At 41.9% G+C, this 16594-nt stretch overlaps 1 protein-coding gene across 2 annotated transcripts in view; it reads right to left on the bottom strand.

The window, feature by feature from the left end:
- KDM2A (lysine demethylase 2A) overlaps nucleotides 1-15756 on the bottom strand; it is an 82595-nt gene extending 66839 nt beyond the window's left edge. For both annotated transcript variants that reach the window (XR_005081122.2, XM_037135304.2), the window contains exons 1-2: nucleotides 14911-15756; nucleotides 13576-13679 (exon numbers count right to left, since the gene is read on the bottom strand). Coding sequence is in view for 1 of the 2 variants with exons in the window: in XM_037135304.2 (XP_036991199.1) it covers nucleotides 13576-13617 (42 nt within the window). In the remaining variant the exon portion in view is untranslated. The remainder of the gene's footprint in view (nucleotides 1-13575; nucleotides 13680-14910) is intronic.
- Between the last annotated feature and the right edge of the window lie 838 nt (nucleotides 15757-16594).

Genomic DNA, 16594 nt, shown 5'->3' with positions numbered 1-16594 from the left:
CTGGAACATACATTAGTTAAGAGTAGATAATAAGTCCTGACCGGTGTGGCTCAGTTTGTTGGGCATTATCCTGTAGAAGCCAATTCCCAGTCAGGGCACATGTCTTGGTCCCTGCACAGGGAGCATATGAGAGGCAACAGATTGAAATTTCTCTCTTCTCCCTCCCTCCCCCTCTCTGCAAACAAACAAACAAACAAACAAACAAACAAATCCTTTAGAAAACAAAAGAGTAGACAATAAAACTGTAACAGTCAACTGAAGCCTGAATATCAGACTAAGGAGTTTGTGCCTACAATTACAGTAGCAAAAACTTAAAGTTAACTAAGCACTTATAAACGATTACCAAAACATAAGTTTGATTCTCACATGAAAAATGAAAGTTCATCAAGGTTAAGTAACTTGCCCAAGATTACACAGAATATAAGCTAAAATTCAAAGCCATATCTCATGAACTAAAATCCAATGTCCATCCCACACCACCAGTGACTTAAAAAAGGGAGAATGTCACAAAGATAGGAACAACCTAATCGGAACCTTGGTATGACAAAATAAGAAATAATGCAAAAGATACCCAGGGGGAAAAAAATCTAAGAAGGCTACTACAATATTCCAGACTGAGTCAGAAACAGGAGTGGTAATGGGAACTATAAGGAATTGAGTATGGAAATCCAGCAGGTCTTAGCAACTATATGGTGGATAACAAGGGAAGAATACAAATACCACACTAAAACTCCCACTTAAGGTCACCAACAACCTCTATGTTGCCAAATTCATGGCAATCTTGGTCTTCAATATACTCAGCCTCTGTGCAACATCAACCTCAGCTGAACACTCTCTCCTCTCACTGTCAGTATCAGGTGATGTTTAAGAATAGAAACTGGAGCCAGAAAAACCTGGGTTCAAAAACCAACTTCTGCAGTTACTGTTAGTCTTGAACAAATTATATTTAGAGTCCCTTCTTCTGTCATTTTTCCTAACCTATAAAATAGAACTGACAACCCTAATTGATGTGGCTCACTTGGTTGGGCATCGTCCTACAAACCAGAAAGGTCCCTGGTTTGACTCCAGAGCAGGACACATACATGCCTGGGTTGCAGGCCCAATCCCCGGTTAGGGCACATCCAAGAGGCAACCAATCGATGTTTCTCTCTTTTCTCCCTCCCTTCTCCCCTCTCTAAAAGAGTAAGACTACACTAATGCTTAGAACAGTGCCTGATAAATGGTAAGTACAACAGACCCTTGGCTTCCAAGACACAACTACCTTGATTTTCCTCATCCCTCTCTGGCCCCTCCTTCTGTCTCTCTCAGTAGGTCACACTAAGTCTAGCCAACTTCTATTACCATACACACAGGCCAAGGAGACCTAGCTGTATACCAGTAAGTCTTTCCTTAGGCCCAGAAGCACAGTTACCTACTCAACAGTTCTACAGGCACCTCACATTCAACCCGTCCACATTTACTCAAAACTGACCTTATGTTACTTCCCTCAAACTCCAAACCTGCTCTTCATTCACTCAGTGTGCACTATCTCAACAAAAGGACTGTACCACAAGCCACCCACCCACATGAGAAAAATTTGGAAGTCATGCTTATATGTACTTCTTTAACCTCACCCTCCACACATCCAATGAACCATAATCTTATGATTCTACTTCCTAAATTATTTCTCAAAACCTCTAATTCTGTCAGCACTCTCAACCATACCACTATCATATCTTACCTGAACCTCTGCAATAGCCTCCTAACTGGTCTCACCAAATCCAGTCTTGCTTTCTCCCTGACCCTTTCTCTCCGCCACAGCCTGTAGATATTAGTCCAAGCACTTTACCCCTCTGCTATACTTCTGCCTTCCTGTTGTCTTCAGGATAAAGCCCTATTTGAACTGACCCCTAACAATCTTGTCAAGACTTTACCTCTCCTCTCTTCTCTCCAGTTACAGTGGACTTTTTGATATTGTTTGGTCGGTAGGTTCTTCAAACATGTCAGATTCCTTCCAACCTCAGAGTTTTTGCATATGCTAGTCATTTTTCTTTTATAGCTGGTTACCTCTGACTCTGCAGGTCTCAGCTTTAAAGGCTTTTTCAGGAAAAATGTTCTCTATTGCCATCTCCCACTCCTGTTAGATTAGGTCACTCTATTATACACTCTCTTATTGCATCCTGTATTTTTACCTTTGTAGACTTTTGTGCAACTACTGGGTTGGCCAAAAGATCCATTACATTTTCCCATAAAACAAAACACATTTTTCATTTTCACCAATAACTTTATTAATTTGAGTATTTTGAATATGTCAGCTATCTTCCACTACTGGTTGCTAGTGGGTAGAGGCCAGGGGTGCTGCCAAATGTCTTCCAATGCATAAGATAGCCCCACAGCAAAGCATTATTTGGCCAAAGTTTCGATAGTACCAAGAAACTTTGCAAACAACTTTTGACATGTTCAATCAGTCACAGCACCTTCTCCTTACACAACACAAATCTTTTTTTGCATTTCAGTTGAATTTTAACCTTTCTGGAATTAATAAAGCATAACAAACCAAAAATGTTGCTTATCTTCTTCCATCTTTAATATTAAAATGGAAGCACAAAAATTCACCAACTTTTTTTTCAAATATTTTATTTATTTATCTTTAGAGGGTAAGGAAAGGAGAGAGGCAGAGAAATATCAATGTATGGTTGCCTCCCACATGTCCCCTGCTGGGAACTGGCCTGCAACCCAGGCATGTGCCCTGACTGGGAATTGAACCATGATACTCTGGGTCACAGGCCCACGCTCAAACCACTAAGCTACACCAGCCAGGGCAAAAATTCGGCAATTTTGATTAAGATTTTTTAAATGCAGCCCTGTCTGGTATGGCTCAGTGGACTGAGTGCCAGCATGCAAACCAAAGGGTCACCGGTTCTACTGGTTCAACTCCCAGTCAGGGCACATGCCTGGGTTGCAGGCCAGGTCCCCAGTAGGGGGTGTGTGAGGAGCAACACACATTGATGTTTCTCTCACTCTCTTTTTCCCTCCCTTCCCCTCACTCTAAAAATAAATAAAATCTTTAAAAAACTTTTTTTAAAAAGATTTTTTAAATGCACACTAATACAATAGCTGTTACTATACAATCTAACAAAAGTGTTTCAAATGAAGTCAAAGACAACTAAGCACTACCAGAGCCATCATACGGAAAAAATGTAATGGACTTTTTGGTCAACCCAGTGTAAGTTATATTACTTTCTAGTGTAAGTATTTATTTGATGTCTGACTTCCCTACTGGAGTGTAAGCTTCATGACAGAGAGACCATGCCTGTCTTACATATCATTGTATCCCAAGAGCCTTGCATGGTGTCTAACACATGGTTAAGAGCTTGCAATATTTTCTCATCCCTACCATAGAACTTTGCATTAACTGGTCCCTCTACCTGAAACTCTGTTGACCCACATTTTGTGAAGTCCTTGAACTTCACAAAACTAGTTCCTCATTTCTAAAATCTCAATTACAAAATGCCATCTACAAAAGAAGCCTTTACTGATCATCCAATCTCAAGAAATTATTCTCACCATACAACAGTTTTTATCACCCTGTTAATTTCTTCAAAGCATTCAGCACATCTGAAACCAGTTACACAGTACCCAGGCAAAGTGCCAGGCACAGAATAAGCACTCAACAAATATTTAAGTGAATGAATCTTCTGAGTAAGAAAAGATGACATGAAGAATACCCCAACTCATCAGTAAAACATTTACAAAATGTGCTCCAACAAAGTCAAGTAAGTGACAGCACAGCTTAGTAGGCTTGAAAGCCACACAGCCTACTTTGAATCCCAGCTCTTTACCTTCTTAACTGGATAACCTTGGACAAGTTGCTTAACTGCACTATGCCTGTTTCCAAACCAGTAAAATGGGAATTAAAGTCAACCTCAAAGGGTTGTTGAGAATTAAATTAGTCAATATATGTAAAGTGCCGGTACCAAGCACACTACACTCAGTGTGTACCATTATCCATCAGATTGAACTTTTCCTCTCAATATTTCAAATACACAGGCTGACTTTTCCTTTATTTTATCCACCCCAAAAGGGTCACCATTATTTTTGTACACTACGAAATTCCAAGGGCACCTTCCACTTAGATTAAGATATGTGAAGGACATCTTCTGGAATTGTGCTACATGGTAGCACTATCCCCGAGTTCCAGTAACTCCTTGTGATGATCAAAAGATTAAAATGATCAAAAGACACACGAAACAGGAAAAGTGCTCTGGAGACTTAAGTATAAAATGGCCCTGGCCAGCATGGCTCAATTGGTTGGGTATAGTCTCACAAAGCAAAAGATCTCTGGTTCAATTCCTGGTCAAGGCACATGCCTCAGTTGTGGGTTCGGTCCCTGGCTGGGGTGCATGAGAGGCAACTGATGGATGTTTCTTTCTCACATCAATGTTTCCCTTCCCCCCTCTCTAAATAAATAAACAAACAGCCATAAAATTTTTAAATGCTAACAAAGTACTACAAAATTCACTGTATTTAACGAATCTACATTCTCTTGAGCTTTTAAGAAATAAAAATGGGTTGGCCAGATTACTACTCTGTGACCCAGGGTCATAAAGAGATGGAATAATAGTCAGACTACCTTAAATTCACACTGAGGGTACATGCCTGGGTTGTGGGCCAGGTCCCAGTTGGGTGTGTACAAAAGGCAACCAGTCAATGTTTCTCTCACACATCGACCTTTCCCTCTCTTCCTCCCTCCCCTCTCTCTACCCCCAGCTCATAAGGTCATTTCTCAGGAATGACCATGGAGTATTGAGCTGCAGGGCAATTAATAACATTTCAATATTTGCTCATATCGACACTGCAATTTTATCTTTTTTTTATTCTTCAAAGAGAGTATCAAAAGGAAATGTCTAGTTGTAATTTAATTATTGCTCTCAAGACAGTGAATGCTTACTCTGGTTATCCAAATAAGTTTGATGTCAGGGTAAGTTAAAAGGAGTAATAAATTTGCAGCTGGGTTGAGGATTTGCCATTACCATGAAGTTAATTTTATGGAAATTCAACGAATAAAAATGCTTCATGCTTACTTTTGGCAAAGCGCTGAGAAACATAATCTGGGAGTGCTTTCAAGATGTTTTGTGACAAACTTAAAATTCTAAGATGGCCCCGACTGGTGTGGCTCAGTGGTTGCGCACTGGACCGTAAACTGAAAAGTCGCTGGTTCCATTCCCAGTCAGGGTATGGGCCCGGGTTGCAGGCCAGGTCCCCGGATGCAGAAGGCAGCCTATCGATGTTTCTCGCCCTTTATCCTCTTCCCTTCCCCTCTAAAAACATAAATAAATAAAATCTTTTTTAAAAAATTCTAAGATGAGCCCTGGCTGGTATAGCTCAGTGGACTGAGTGTGGGCCTGCGAACCAGACAATGGCAGTTCAATTCCCAGTCAGGGCACATACCTAGGTTGCAGGCCAATTCCCAGCAGCGGACGAAAGAAAGGCAACCATACACTGATGTTTCTCTCCCTCTCTCCTTCCCTTCCCCTCTAAAGATAAATTAAAAAATCTTTAAAAAAATAAAAAATAAAAAATTCTAAGATGAATAGCAACTAATCAGGATGGAAACACAGATAGAACTATCAACTGGTTTTATGGTTTTAATCTTACAGTACTGACATTTTGAGCTGGATATTTCATTGTCATGGGGAGCTCAGTAGCATCCCTGAACTCTACTCACTAAAATACCAGTAGTACCCCCCAAATCTGATGATCACAAATGTCTCCAGCTCAGGCTGGTATGGGTCAGTGGACTGAGCTTTGGCTTATAAACTAGAAGGTCACTGGTTCAATTCCCGGTCCAGATGGGTACATGCCTGGGTTGTGGGCCAGGTCCCCAGTTGGGTGTGTGCAGAAGGCAACCAGTCAATGTTTCTCTCACACATTGATCTTCCCTCTCTTTCTCCCTCCCCTCTCTCTAAAAAATGAATTAAATATATTTTTAAAATGTCTCCAGATATTGCCAAACTCTCCTGACTAGAGAAAAATGACACCCAGTTGAGGATCCCTGCTTTAAACAAAGCTGTTCCAACTGTCTAAAATACTCACCTATGTCTCTCCCCTCCCTTTCAAAAAAATCCCTTCCTGGTAACTGAGATTTAATCTCATAGAGTGCTCTTCAATTCTTCAATTGTATTTGCCTTCAAAATCCTCAGAAATCAATGATTATAATACCCCCAATGACAGGTCAGTTCTCTTGTTCAAAAATCAGTTGGTAGAATTGACACTAGTACTCAGCATCAAATACTCTTTTCCCTCCTAACACACTGCTATCCATTGGTCACCAAGTTTCAGCAGTCCTTCACCACCAACATGTCTTCTTTTACCCCTTACCTTCTTCCATTTCTACTTATACCCCAGACAGTGGTTCTCAAATTTTTGCATGTACCAGAATCACCTGGGTAACATTTTGCCAACCCCTAACCCCAGAGTTTCTAATTTAGGAAGTATGGGGTAGGGCCCAAAATGTGCATTACTAACATGTTCCCAGATACCCAGATAGTGCGTATACTGCTGATGAGAGGACCACACTTCAAGAACCACTCCCCTCAAGTTCAGGTACCTTTCACTTAAGAGGTAACTTATTTCTATTCTTCTGGACACCTCCCTGACCTAAAACTACAAAAATATTACTGCCAAAACTTTGATCAAATTACTGTTCTATTAAAAATAAACCACAATCTATGGTTCTCTATTTTCCATACTTGACTTTTGTAATTGTTTAAAATGTGTGCCCAACAATTACCAATAGTGCCTCCCTCCCAAAACAAATTTTCTGCTTTAATCCTACTCATCTAATGGATTCTTCAGAACAGACCTTATAGGCTTCCCATTCCATTGTACAGCTTATGCTGTCTTTACCTCCTATGAGGCCACCCTCTTCCCTCCTCCTCTCTACCTACCTGAAGGAGACCTTCACCACTGTATTTGCCAAAACCACGTTTGGTCACTATCTGCTGCCTTTTATCTTTATGGTTTAAGTTTTTACCAAGTACTCACAGATAGAGAAAACCCCCAAGAACCTAAAATTTAAAACAGAAAACAATGATATGAGTGACATGCATAAATAAAAGGCTTGACATATACACAAACTACACAAATACTGGTGTTTTAATAGATTAAATGCAATAAATTCAAAGTTCACAAAAAGAAAGGATGTGCTAATTTTTTAAAAAATACGATTAAACACTAGCTGTCAGGTATTTGTATCTATCTCATTTAGGATGTTAAGCAGGCATCTGTTAGGGAAGAAAATTGTAAAGTAGTCTCAGAAAAAGAGAAAGTACTTAGTCTACAACTTCCTACAACAGAAGTGGATATCACTTATGGTGTATGAAATGCACCATAAGAGAGATGGTATGGTGTGAGAGAAGCATGGGGTTCAAGGTCTGGTTCTACTCCTGACCAACTGTGATCCTGGGCAAGTCAAGCAAGCCACTCCTCCCCGCCCCCTACACACACACAAGCGTCCATTTCCATAATAAAGAAAATTAAGGCTTAAAATTATACAGTCTACTTTACAGGGTTGCTTTGAGAGTTAAATAAGGTAATAATGTACATGAAAGAACCTAACCTAGTACTTGGCATGTGATAAATGTTTATTGAATTTGAATTTTGTTAATGTGAAAGCACAATGCAAAAATATACTATACTTCAAAAATAAAATGAAGTTAATTAATTAAACCTATTTAAGGATATCCATTTCCCAAGGAGAAAAAGTTAAGAGGATATAAAATAGAGAATTTTAAGTCCCTCTGCATGGTGTACAGTAAATGTATCAATTCCCCAACTTTATGGCCAAAACTAACATTTGAGAGTAATACAAATACCCTCACTTACAACTACACAATTTTAAGGTTGCCTAAAAGTCAGTGAAAACCTTGACGTAGAGGGTTTAGGACAGGATTAGAGGTTGGAGAACTTACAGTAAATTCAGATTTAACTTTTAAAGTTTAACTAGCCATTTTCTTATGTGTTTTAATGGTCCAGACATTATAAATATGTTTGTCTCAATATGTACTAAGCATAAGTTTTTATTGTTACAGCTTAGACCTTCTGGTTCTTATGTACACTGCAAGATTGAATACTCAGACATTTTGCTCATCCTTGTGCATCAAACTCTCCTCAATTCTAGTGGCCAATCCCTAAGCACTGCAGAAAATTGGTAGTACATCATCAAAGTATCTATCAAAGCTCCCAACAGCATAAATAAATACTTGTTCAGCACTTTCTATATTGTAAAGTGAGTACCTTCTTTTTTAAGACTACTTATTGAACACTTTCTATGTGTCAGGCACTGTTCAAAGCATCCAGTATATACCATAAACAAAGTCCCAACTCTCAAGGAGCTTACCCTAATGGAGAGATATGCAAAAACAAACAAATTTAAGTACAGCAGGTAGTGATTAGTGCTCAGCAAACTAAAACAAGCGAAAATTATAGAGCTTAAATATAGTCCTTGCTCTGGGTCCCCAAAACACAGCTTACTGTGGAAGACTAACACATAAGAATAATTAGTTTCCTTATTATCTGCAGTTAGAATCACCCAAAAGTGGTCAAGAAGTTTTTCCTATATCATCAGGAAAGAGGCTAATGCACTCAGAATAATGTACCTACACAAACTGAAGTTTAAGACTAATAATTATAAATAGGCAAATTCAACATTTTAGACCACCTATAATTTTTTTCTAGTTGTTAACAATATGACACTTTCATGCTAGGGAAAAAGGGCTTAAAATGAGGATTTTATTTTGCCTAGTCCATTCCTGGTCAAAAGATGTTAGAGTGGGACACTTGGCCAGATAGCAACATTGGTTAGAGCCTATTCCCCTATACAAGGCTGCAGGTTTGATCTCCAAGTCAGGGTACATACAAGAATCAACCAATGAATGCATAAATAAGTGGAACAACAAATTCATGTTTCTCTTTCTCCCCCTTTTCTCTAAAATCAATACTTTTTTTTTTTTAAAGACCTTAGAGTGGGGTCATTCTACGTGTGACTGTTTGTAAATAAAAGGGATAATCTGGTAATTGCTGACTATGGGGAGACAATTTCAGAGATAACCCAAAAGAAGATCATCATGGCTTCGGTACCCCCAGTTTCTTTCTTTTTTTTTAATCCTTACTGAAGGATATGCTTATTGATTTTAGACAGAGGGATGGGGGGGGAGAGAAATATCTATCTATATGAGAGAGAAACACTGATGGGTTGCCTCCCACACATGCAAGAAACCACCTAGACACATGGCCAACCAAGAATTGGACCTGCAACCTTTTGGTGCATGGGAGGACGATCCAACTAAGTCAATCAAGCCAACCAAGTCACCTGGCCAGAGCAATGCCTTCAATTTCTTGCAAAGATAATGATTTAACTCTTTCAGAGAAAATCGTATGTAAGGCACATTAACAGGAGCGAACATTTGATGGCGCAATAACATCCTTAGAAGATCTGTTAATCTCATCATCAAAACTGACAAGCAAAATGTATTCTCAAGTAAATCAACATCTCCCCCTTCAAATAACACCATAAGTGAATTCAAGAGGGGAAAAAAAAAATTTGGGTTACATAACTTCTTTTACCCCAAAGTATATTGCCTTCACTTTCTTTGACATTGATTTAGGTGTTCATTTGTTTCTACAATAGCCTTTGGCAGAGGCTAGAGAAATTTACTATACAGGCTGAGGGCAGATATTATTGTATAATTCAGTATAACAAAGGTCATCTTTTCCAATAAAAATGGGGGGAAAAAACCCCAAAACCTAAGTTAAAAATGAAGGTCATCAAACTACATAGCACAAAGATCTTCAGCATTTACTTTAAAAACACATTATCTTTCCCTTGATTTTCTATACTACACAGAGTACTCAGAACTGGTGTGGTTTCAAAAACCTAAAAGATCAATTATAATTGCTAAGGATTGAACTAACATTTTATTTAGTTTTGGAAACGATTTTATTTATTTATCTTTAGAGTGAGAAGGAAGGAGGGAGAAAGAGGGAGAGAAACATTGATGTCAGAAACATCAATCAGTTGCCTCTCTTAAGCACCCCAACTGGGAACCAAACACTCAATGAACCCACAACCTGGGCATGTGCCAGGAGCCAAACTGGCGACATTTCGCTTTGTGGGATGATGCCCAACCAACTGAACTACAGCGGTCAGGTCCAACTAAGATTTTAGATGAAAAAACTAAGTTATTAGGCTGAACATTCCCCATAAATAAATACTTAAATGGAGAGTAACAAACATCCAAAACTACTCTAACACTTTGGCTTCTGAAACCAAATGAAGAAAACAAAAGTTCCATCTTTAATACCTCTCAATGTTTCAATAAGGTCCTACACCCAAATTTATTAAAATGCAGAAACAGCCCTGGCTGATGTGGCTCATTGGGTTGAACACCAGCCTTCAAACTGAAAAGGTTGCGGGTACAATTCCTGGTCAGGGCACATGCCTGGGTTGTGGGCCAAGTCCCCAGTTGGTGGCATGCACATGGCAACTAATTGATGTTTCTCTCATACATCAATGTTTCTTTCCTTCTCTTTTACCCTCCCTTCCCTTCTCTCTGAAAAATAAATAAAGTCTTTTAGACAGACACAAAAATAAATCATCTTTACTTCAAAACAACCAAATACCCACCCATCACCAAACTTGAAGCTTCTGTTCTCCCCAGGTATATCAATTTGACTTGGAGATCTATCTGGCTTTGTTCTAGGAATCCCTACACTAAAACTACTGATCTTTTCATTAAAAAGAAATATGTATCTATGCTTTGTTTTAAAAAAGCCCAACTGTGTTTACCCTCTGTCATTTCCTACACTACAAAGTTTTCTGGTTCCAGAAAACAGAATTTATGCCCCAAATCTTCACCTCATCACACACATCACCTTCAAAGGGACAATTCTCTTCCAAATATAATAGGTAAATAATAGCTTGGTTTAAAAAAAGCCAATTTTTAAAACTAGCTATTTGATTTTTTTAAAATGACATCATAAAGATTATATAAACATCAAAATTTATTTTATTAAATTCAGTCTGTGTACTTAAAATAGCTGTGTCAGTTAAAAGCATTAAAAAAATCTATTCCATCATAGATAGTGTTCTTATTAATAAGAATACAGTTTTGTTTTTTTTTTAAGATAGGTAAAGGGTGCCCTGGCTGGTGTAGCTTAGTGGATTGAGCGCGGACCTGGGAACTAAGGGACTGAGGTTCAATTCCCAGTCAGGGCACATGCCTGAATGGCAGGCCAGTTCCCGGTAGGGGATGCATGAGGGGCAACCATACATTGAATTTCTCTCCCTCTCTCCTTCCCTTCCCCTCTGAAGATAAATAAATAAAATCTAAAAAAAAAAAAAAAGATAGGTAAAGGGTTCCGACTACAAGGAAGTAATTTTTGTTCTGAAATGAGGTTGGACTTAAGACTTTTAATAGTACTATTTTTCTATCTCTGGTGGCTATTTTGAAGGTATGTAACAGAAGGATGAACATTTAGATTCTATTCCCCAAAATAACATGAAGTAACAGTCAATACTACTATGGTCAATGTAACACGTGATTTAATTCAATTTGACAAATATATACTGTATGAGACACGTAAACTTTAATCAATAAGCCAAATTAGTAAACCTGTCGTTTTTGTCTTTCAAACTTTATGTTCCATGGTCAATTATTGCAAAACAAACCTAAGATCTACACTTTGACCTATTTTAAATATAGACATAGTGCTAGAAAAATATATATATACTACTATAAAGATTAGCCTTTATGCTTTTATATTAGACTTGAAATTCTTCAAATACGATCGAACTTAATCAGTAGAGAATTCTGTAACAGGAGCACTCACCAAAGAGATATTAGAAGTCTGGTAGACAAATTGCCACACAAATAAGCCATCAATGTACTTTAACATCAAACATTATGTTATGGAAGGAACTTATACTTCAGATACAATTTTGTCATGTAATCTTAGAAAGGAAAACAGATGTCAGTCTCCCTGAACTTCAAAAATTATTACCCAAAATTCTAAGAAATATCCCCCCAAATATCTGGCATTCCTTCTTTCATAACATGGTAAAGCAGCATATGAACCAAGAGAAAAAAATAGATAAGGAAAGGGTTATTAATGTGTTCGACAGGTAGCAATCACTGTAATTAACAACAACAACAACAACAAAATCTTACCAGGGCAAAAATCAGATTCCTTTTATCTCCCTACCACCACCCTTGTTGAAACTTATGCTTGATGAAGGTTCTTCCTTTGAAAGACTGGATCCCAAATCCTTCAGATATTTATGTAAAGGTCAACAATTCTACAAGCTTGTCATAACTACCCCCTTTCTTTTTTCTCAAATAAGGTTTAATTCAAGAAAAATGGAAACAAAAATAAGTTCTAAATATACAAAATTCCACTATTGCTATAGTTTATTCCCAAAAGTTAGAGATAGAGATAAGGAATTATAATCTCAACACATGGATTGGGAGACAAGCAGCAAATCTCTGAAATAAGGCTTGCCAAAGCACATGCCCGCTGAACATACTTGCCAATACACTCCACACCTTTTTAACAGTCACATCAAGAAGAAAAAAAGTAGCCCTTTCTCAAACAGAGCAGAGATCATCAGAAAATGGATTAAAGAATTACTTTCTTTCCTCCAAACTACTTAAGTCTAAAACACGGAACCAAGTAAAACCACCACCATAAATTCCTTTAGTGATCTTCTAATCTGGGTCTCTTAGTTCATCAAATTTCACATAATAAAACATACAACTCTGCGGCTTTCCTCACACCCCACTATACAAACACGAACTGAAATTTCTGAAATAAATATATGGTAAGAATATTAATAAAACTCTTTGACTAGAGAAACAAAATCAAATTCTTAAAACTCCAACAGGGAAACCTTGAGAGGAAAGCAGGGCCTAAAGGAGCAAGTATTCATATGCACATAACAAGCTAATTCCCTCCAAATCATTACTAAGTAAAAATTTCTTTCAACAAGATATCATACATCCCTTCCAAAATAAAAAATACAGGACTTCATCAGCATCCATTATTCTACTTTTTCTCAATCAACACCCCCTCCCAAACCCTCCAAACCTATCGGTGTTAATTTGTTTAAAAAAAAAAAAAAAAAGACTCCATAGTTCTACTCCCCAGCTCAAGGCCACAAATCCTGGCCCACCATAATCTTACAAAAATTGTACCAAATTATCCTTCCTCAAACAGTTTCGCCTCTGAAATTTACATTCTCATCTAACTTAATTCAAATTAATTTAATGTCAGTATTGCAAAATTAGGAATCCTTGTCACTTTATAATCCACAAAATCCTCTGATTTACAATGGTTTCTTTAGAAGTTAGAAGCTAACATAACTCCATTTCCAAACAGGACGAATATTAAGCCTGTAATTACTTGGATAGGATATACCTTCTCTCCTCTGATGCACAGAAAAACCATCTGAAAAGTTGTAATCACAGTATATTCACAAATGGAAACATTATAGTTATTCTGCTTCAAACTGAAAAAAAAAAAAGACAAAATACTAACCAATCTCTGGCTGTAACGAATCCTTTCTTCTTCGGGTTCCATCTCTCACTCTTCTGTTGAAATTACAGTAAAGAAACCACTCCAGGGCTGCCTTCCTCTTCCTCCTTAGGAACCAGATTGATTGCAACATTAAAGAACGATGATATGAGCAGAGATGAGAACTCAAACTCAAGCTTTCTTTTCATCGAAACAAGTGTTTAAAATATGTGTAAGTTAAAGGTGCTCTGAGAAATCTGGTTCCTCTGCATCAGTTGGGACCTCTCTGCGCTTAGGCAAGTGGTTCCATGTCACGACCAACATTAATCACATTACAACAGTCTGAGGCCTAGGCCAAAGGAGATGCTGGTTTCAGTTCCCTGTGGTTGGGCCACACCACTTGTTTCTTCCCACAGGATACAATTAGCAAGGCTCCCCTTCACGGTAGCATTAGCAAAATAAATAAAATAAATAAATACATACATAAATAAAGTTGGGGTGGCGGCAGGACTTTTATCTCTGGAGAGCTGACCAGGTGAAGCAGACCCTGAACTAATCCTAATCCTAACCATATTAGTTCTCTCACTAGTTATCAGAAACTAAAGGAAAAATGGCAGACTAACCATATAAAAAGAGGAAAATAAATTAGACTTAGAAGAAAGACTTCTAAACAATTTCCCTTACCTCTCCACAAGGCGACGATTGCCGCCTTCCTTCCTAGACTCCCCGGACCTTTTCATTCCCACCCAACCTTCCTCCTCAACCCAAGATGTGTACAACTCTAAAACAAATTCAAGAGAGTTGCAAATCAGGGACAAAAATTCCATCAGATCCTTCTGAATAAAGTATAAAATAAACAGTTCTACCCATACATATAACTAAAATGCATCTTTTCAAAAAATTAACGACAGGTATGCGCTACCGTCATACACAACACCAAGAAAGGTGTTGTTTGCCCCCTAAATATTCTTATAGATAATGGCTTCCATAGGGAATGCAGATTTGTTTTCCCTTTTCTAACACTACAGCCACGTTAATAGCATCCTTTCAAAATTGCTACGAGACCAGAGGACCCGATGACACAGTTTGCGAGAACAGTTCGCAGCAGAACCCTCCTGGAGGAAGCCCGTGCCCCAAGTCGGGAGAGAAACCCCCTGAGTGAGGACCGCCCGGGCTTGAGAGCAGCCAGGGCCGGAGGGGAAAAAACGGCAAATCGCGCCGGGCTCCCCCTGGGAAAGGCGTTTCAATGGTTCGCCCATCGGAAAAAGAAATAGAAACTTTACATTAAGTCTTTAGATAACACAGAGAACCAAACTTCCAAGGGGGGTGGGGGGGGTAGGGTAGAGGGGGAAATCTCACCGGGGATTTTGCTCGTGAGTTCTTGTCCAAGTGAGAAGTAAAAGATTCCAAAAACTGAGAGGAAAAATTAAATCCCAAACGTCGTCTTCGTTTTTTTCCGTGGATCAATCCAGTATCCACAGAGGGTCAGAGCGACCCGGAAAACAGAGGAAACAGTTGCTGAATCAAGCCTCCTCTCCTGGCTTTGGAGACCGGGCGTCGGAGGCGTCAGGAGAGGAGAGCGCGACCCCTCGGCGCCGAGCCCGGGGCGCCCCCGCCTCCCCCGGGCCAGCGGTCAGCAGCCCGAGCCCGAGCCCCAGGCCAGCCCCGGCCGCGCAGAGCGCCCTCCTCGCTGTGCCCTCGGCCAGCAGCCGCCCGGCCGCCTCCGGAGCCCGGGAGCCGCGGCCGATCAGCTGAGACCGGCCGGCCCGAGGCTCCCCGCGCCGCCCCGGCCCCCCGGAACGCGGGCCCCGGCCCGGGGGGGCGGAGAGGGCGGGAGCGGCGCGCCGGGCTGGGGGCCCGGGCTCCCCTCGAGTCTCCCCCTCAGACCGGGATCCGCGCTGTGGGACAAGACCCCGGCTACTCCCCAGTCGCAGAGGAGGGATTGGGGAGGATGGGCCCCCTGGCGTTGTCCCTCCTCCCGGAGCGCCCCCTGCCCAGAATAGACAGAGCGGCGACAGGCCCAGCCGCAGGGAAGGTGCTCTGCGAGCCGCAGCCGCCGCTGCCGCCGCCGCTGCCGGGGAGGGGTGTTGTTTCCCTCACACAGGAGGAGCCGCTGAAGCAGCCGCCGCCATTTTGAACCCGTCAGACTCTCACATACACACAGCTCCTCCGCGGCACACTGCGCAGGCGCCGCCTCCCCACCCCTCCCCCGACTCGCCTCTCCACCCCCCACTCCCCTTCAAGCCTCCCTACGCTTCTTACCGCTCTCCCGGGCGCACGTGAACGCGCACGCGTCACTCAACGCGGACACTCCGCTGGCGCGCGCACGCGCGGATGCGTCGGCCTCCAAACGCCCGCGCCCGGCGACGCCGACGCGGCTCCCCGCTTCAGGCCGCCGGCCCTCCCGCAGGCCCACCGCCCCCACTCCCCGCCGGCCTCTTTCCAGAGCTCAGGCCCGGCCCGCTGCTCGCGCCTGCGCGCAAGCCATGGTTCCTCCTCCGCGCGCGCTCTGCCCCCCCCCACGCCCTCGTTCGAACACACATACACACACATTTCGCCTCTGTGACCCCGCCCCTCGCCGGCCAGCTGTGGTGGCGGCCCTCCCCCACCTCTCCGGGGAGGGTGGTGACCCCGGACCCCCCCACAAAGCACAACTAGCCCCCAACAGTGGGGAGAAGCGCCTAGTACCCCTGCAACCGTCCTCTGCCCCAGTCAGCCCTCCACAGTCACACGACCTCAGGGCCCGGAGGCCTGGGCCAGGGCAGCCGTTGCCCGCCTCAAAGCGGGATCTCCCTGGGTCAGGCCTCGGTGCCCGGCCGACCCGATCTGGGCGCCCCGCTCAGGCCTGCCCAGAGCGAGGGGGCGCGGGGAAGGGGTGCCTTCCCGCCTGCTGCCCTCACCCTGCGCCCGCCAGTGGGCCGAGGCCGGCCTGCCCGCCATCCCCGGGCAGGCCCGGCGCCCCCGCCGCGGGGCCCGACCGCCCTAGGCTCAGGGGGCTTCTCGTGCAGCGGCCTGGCCCCGCCTCACCCACTCCTCGCCGCTC

Source organism: Artibeus jamaicensis, unplaced genomic scaffold (genome assembly GCF_021234435.1).
Source record: "Artibeus jamaicensis isolate MK-2021 breed Jamaican fruit bat unplaced genomic scaffold, CSHL_Jam_final contig_3109, whole genome shotgun sequence".
NCBI lineage: Eukaryota > Metazoa > Chordata > Mammalia > Chiroptera > Phyllostomidae > Artibeus > Artibeus jamaicensis.
Note: the sequence above shows the minus strand (reverse complement) of the source record. Positions and strands in the feature narration are given on the sequence as shown.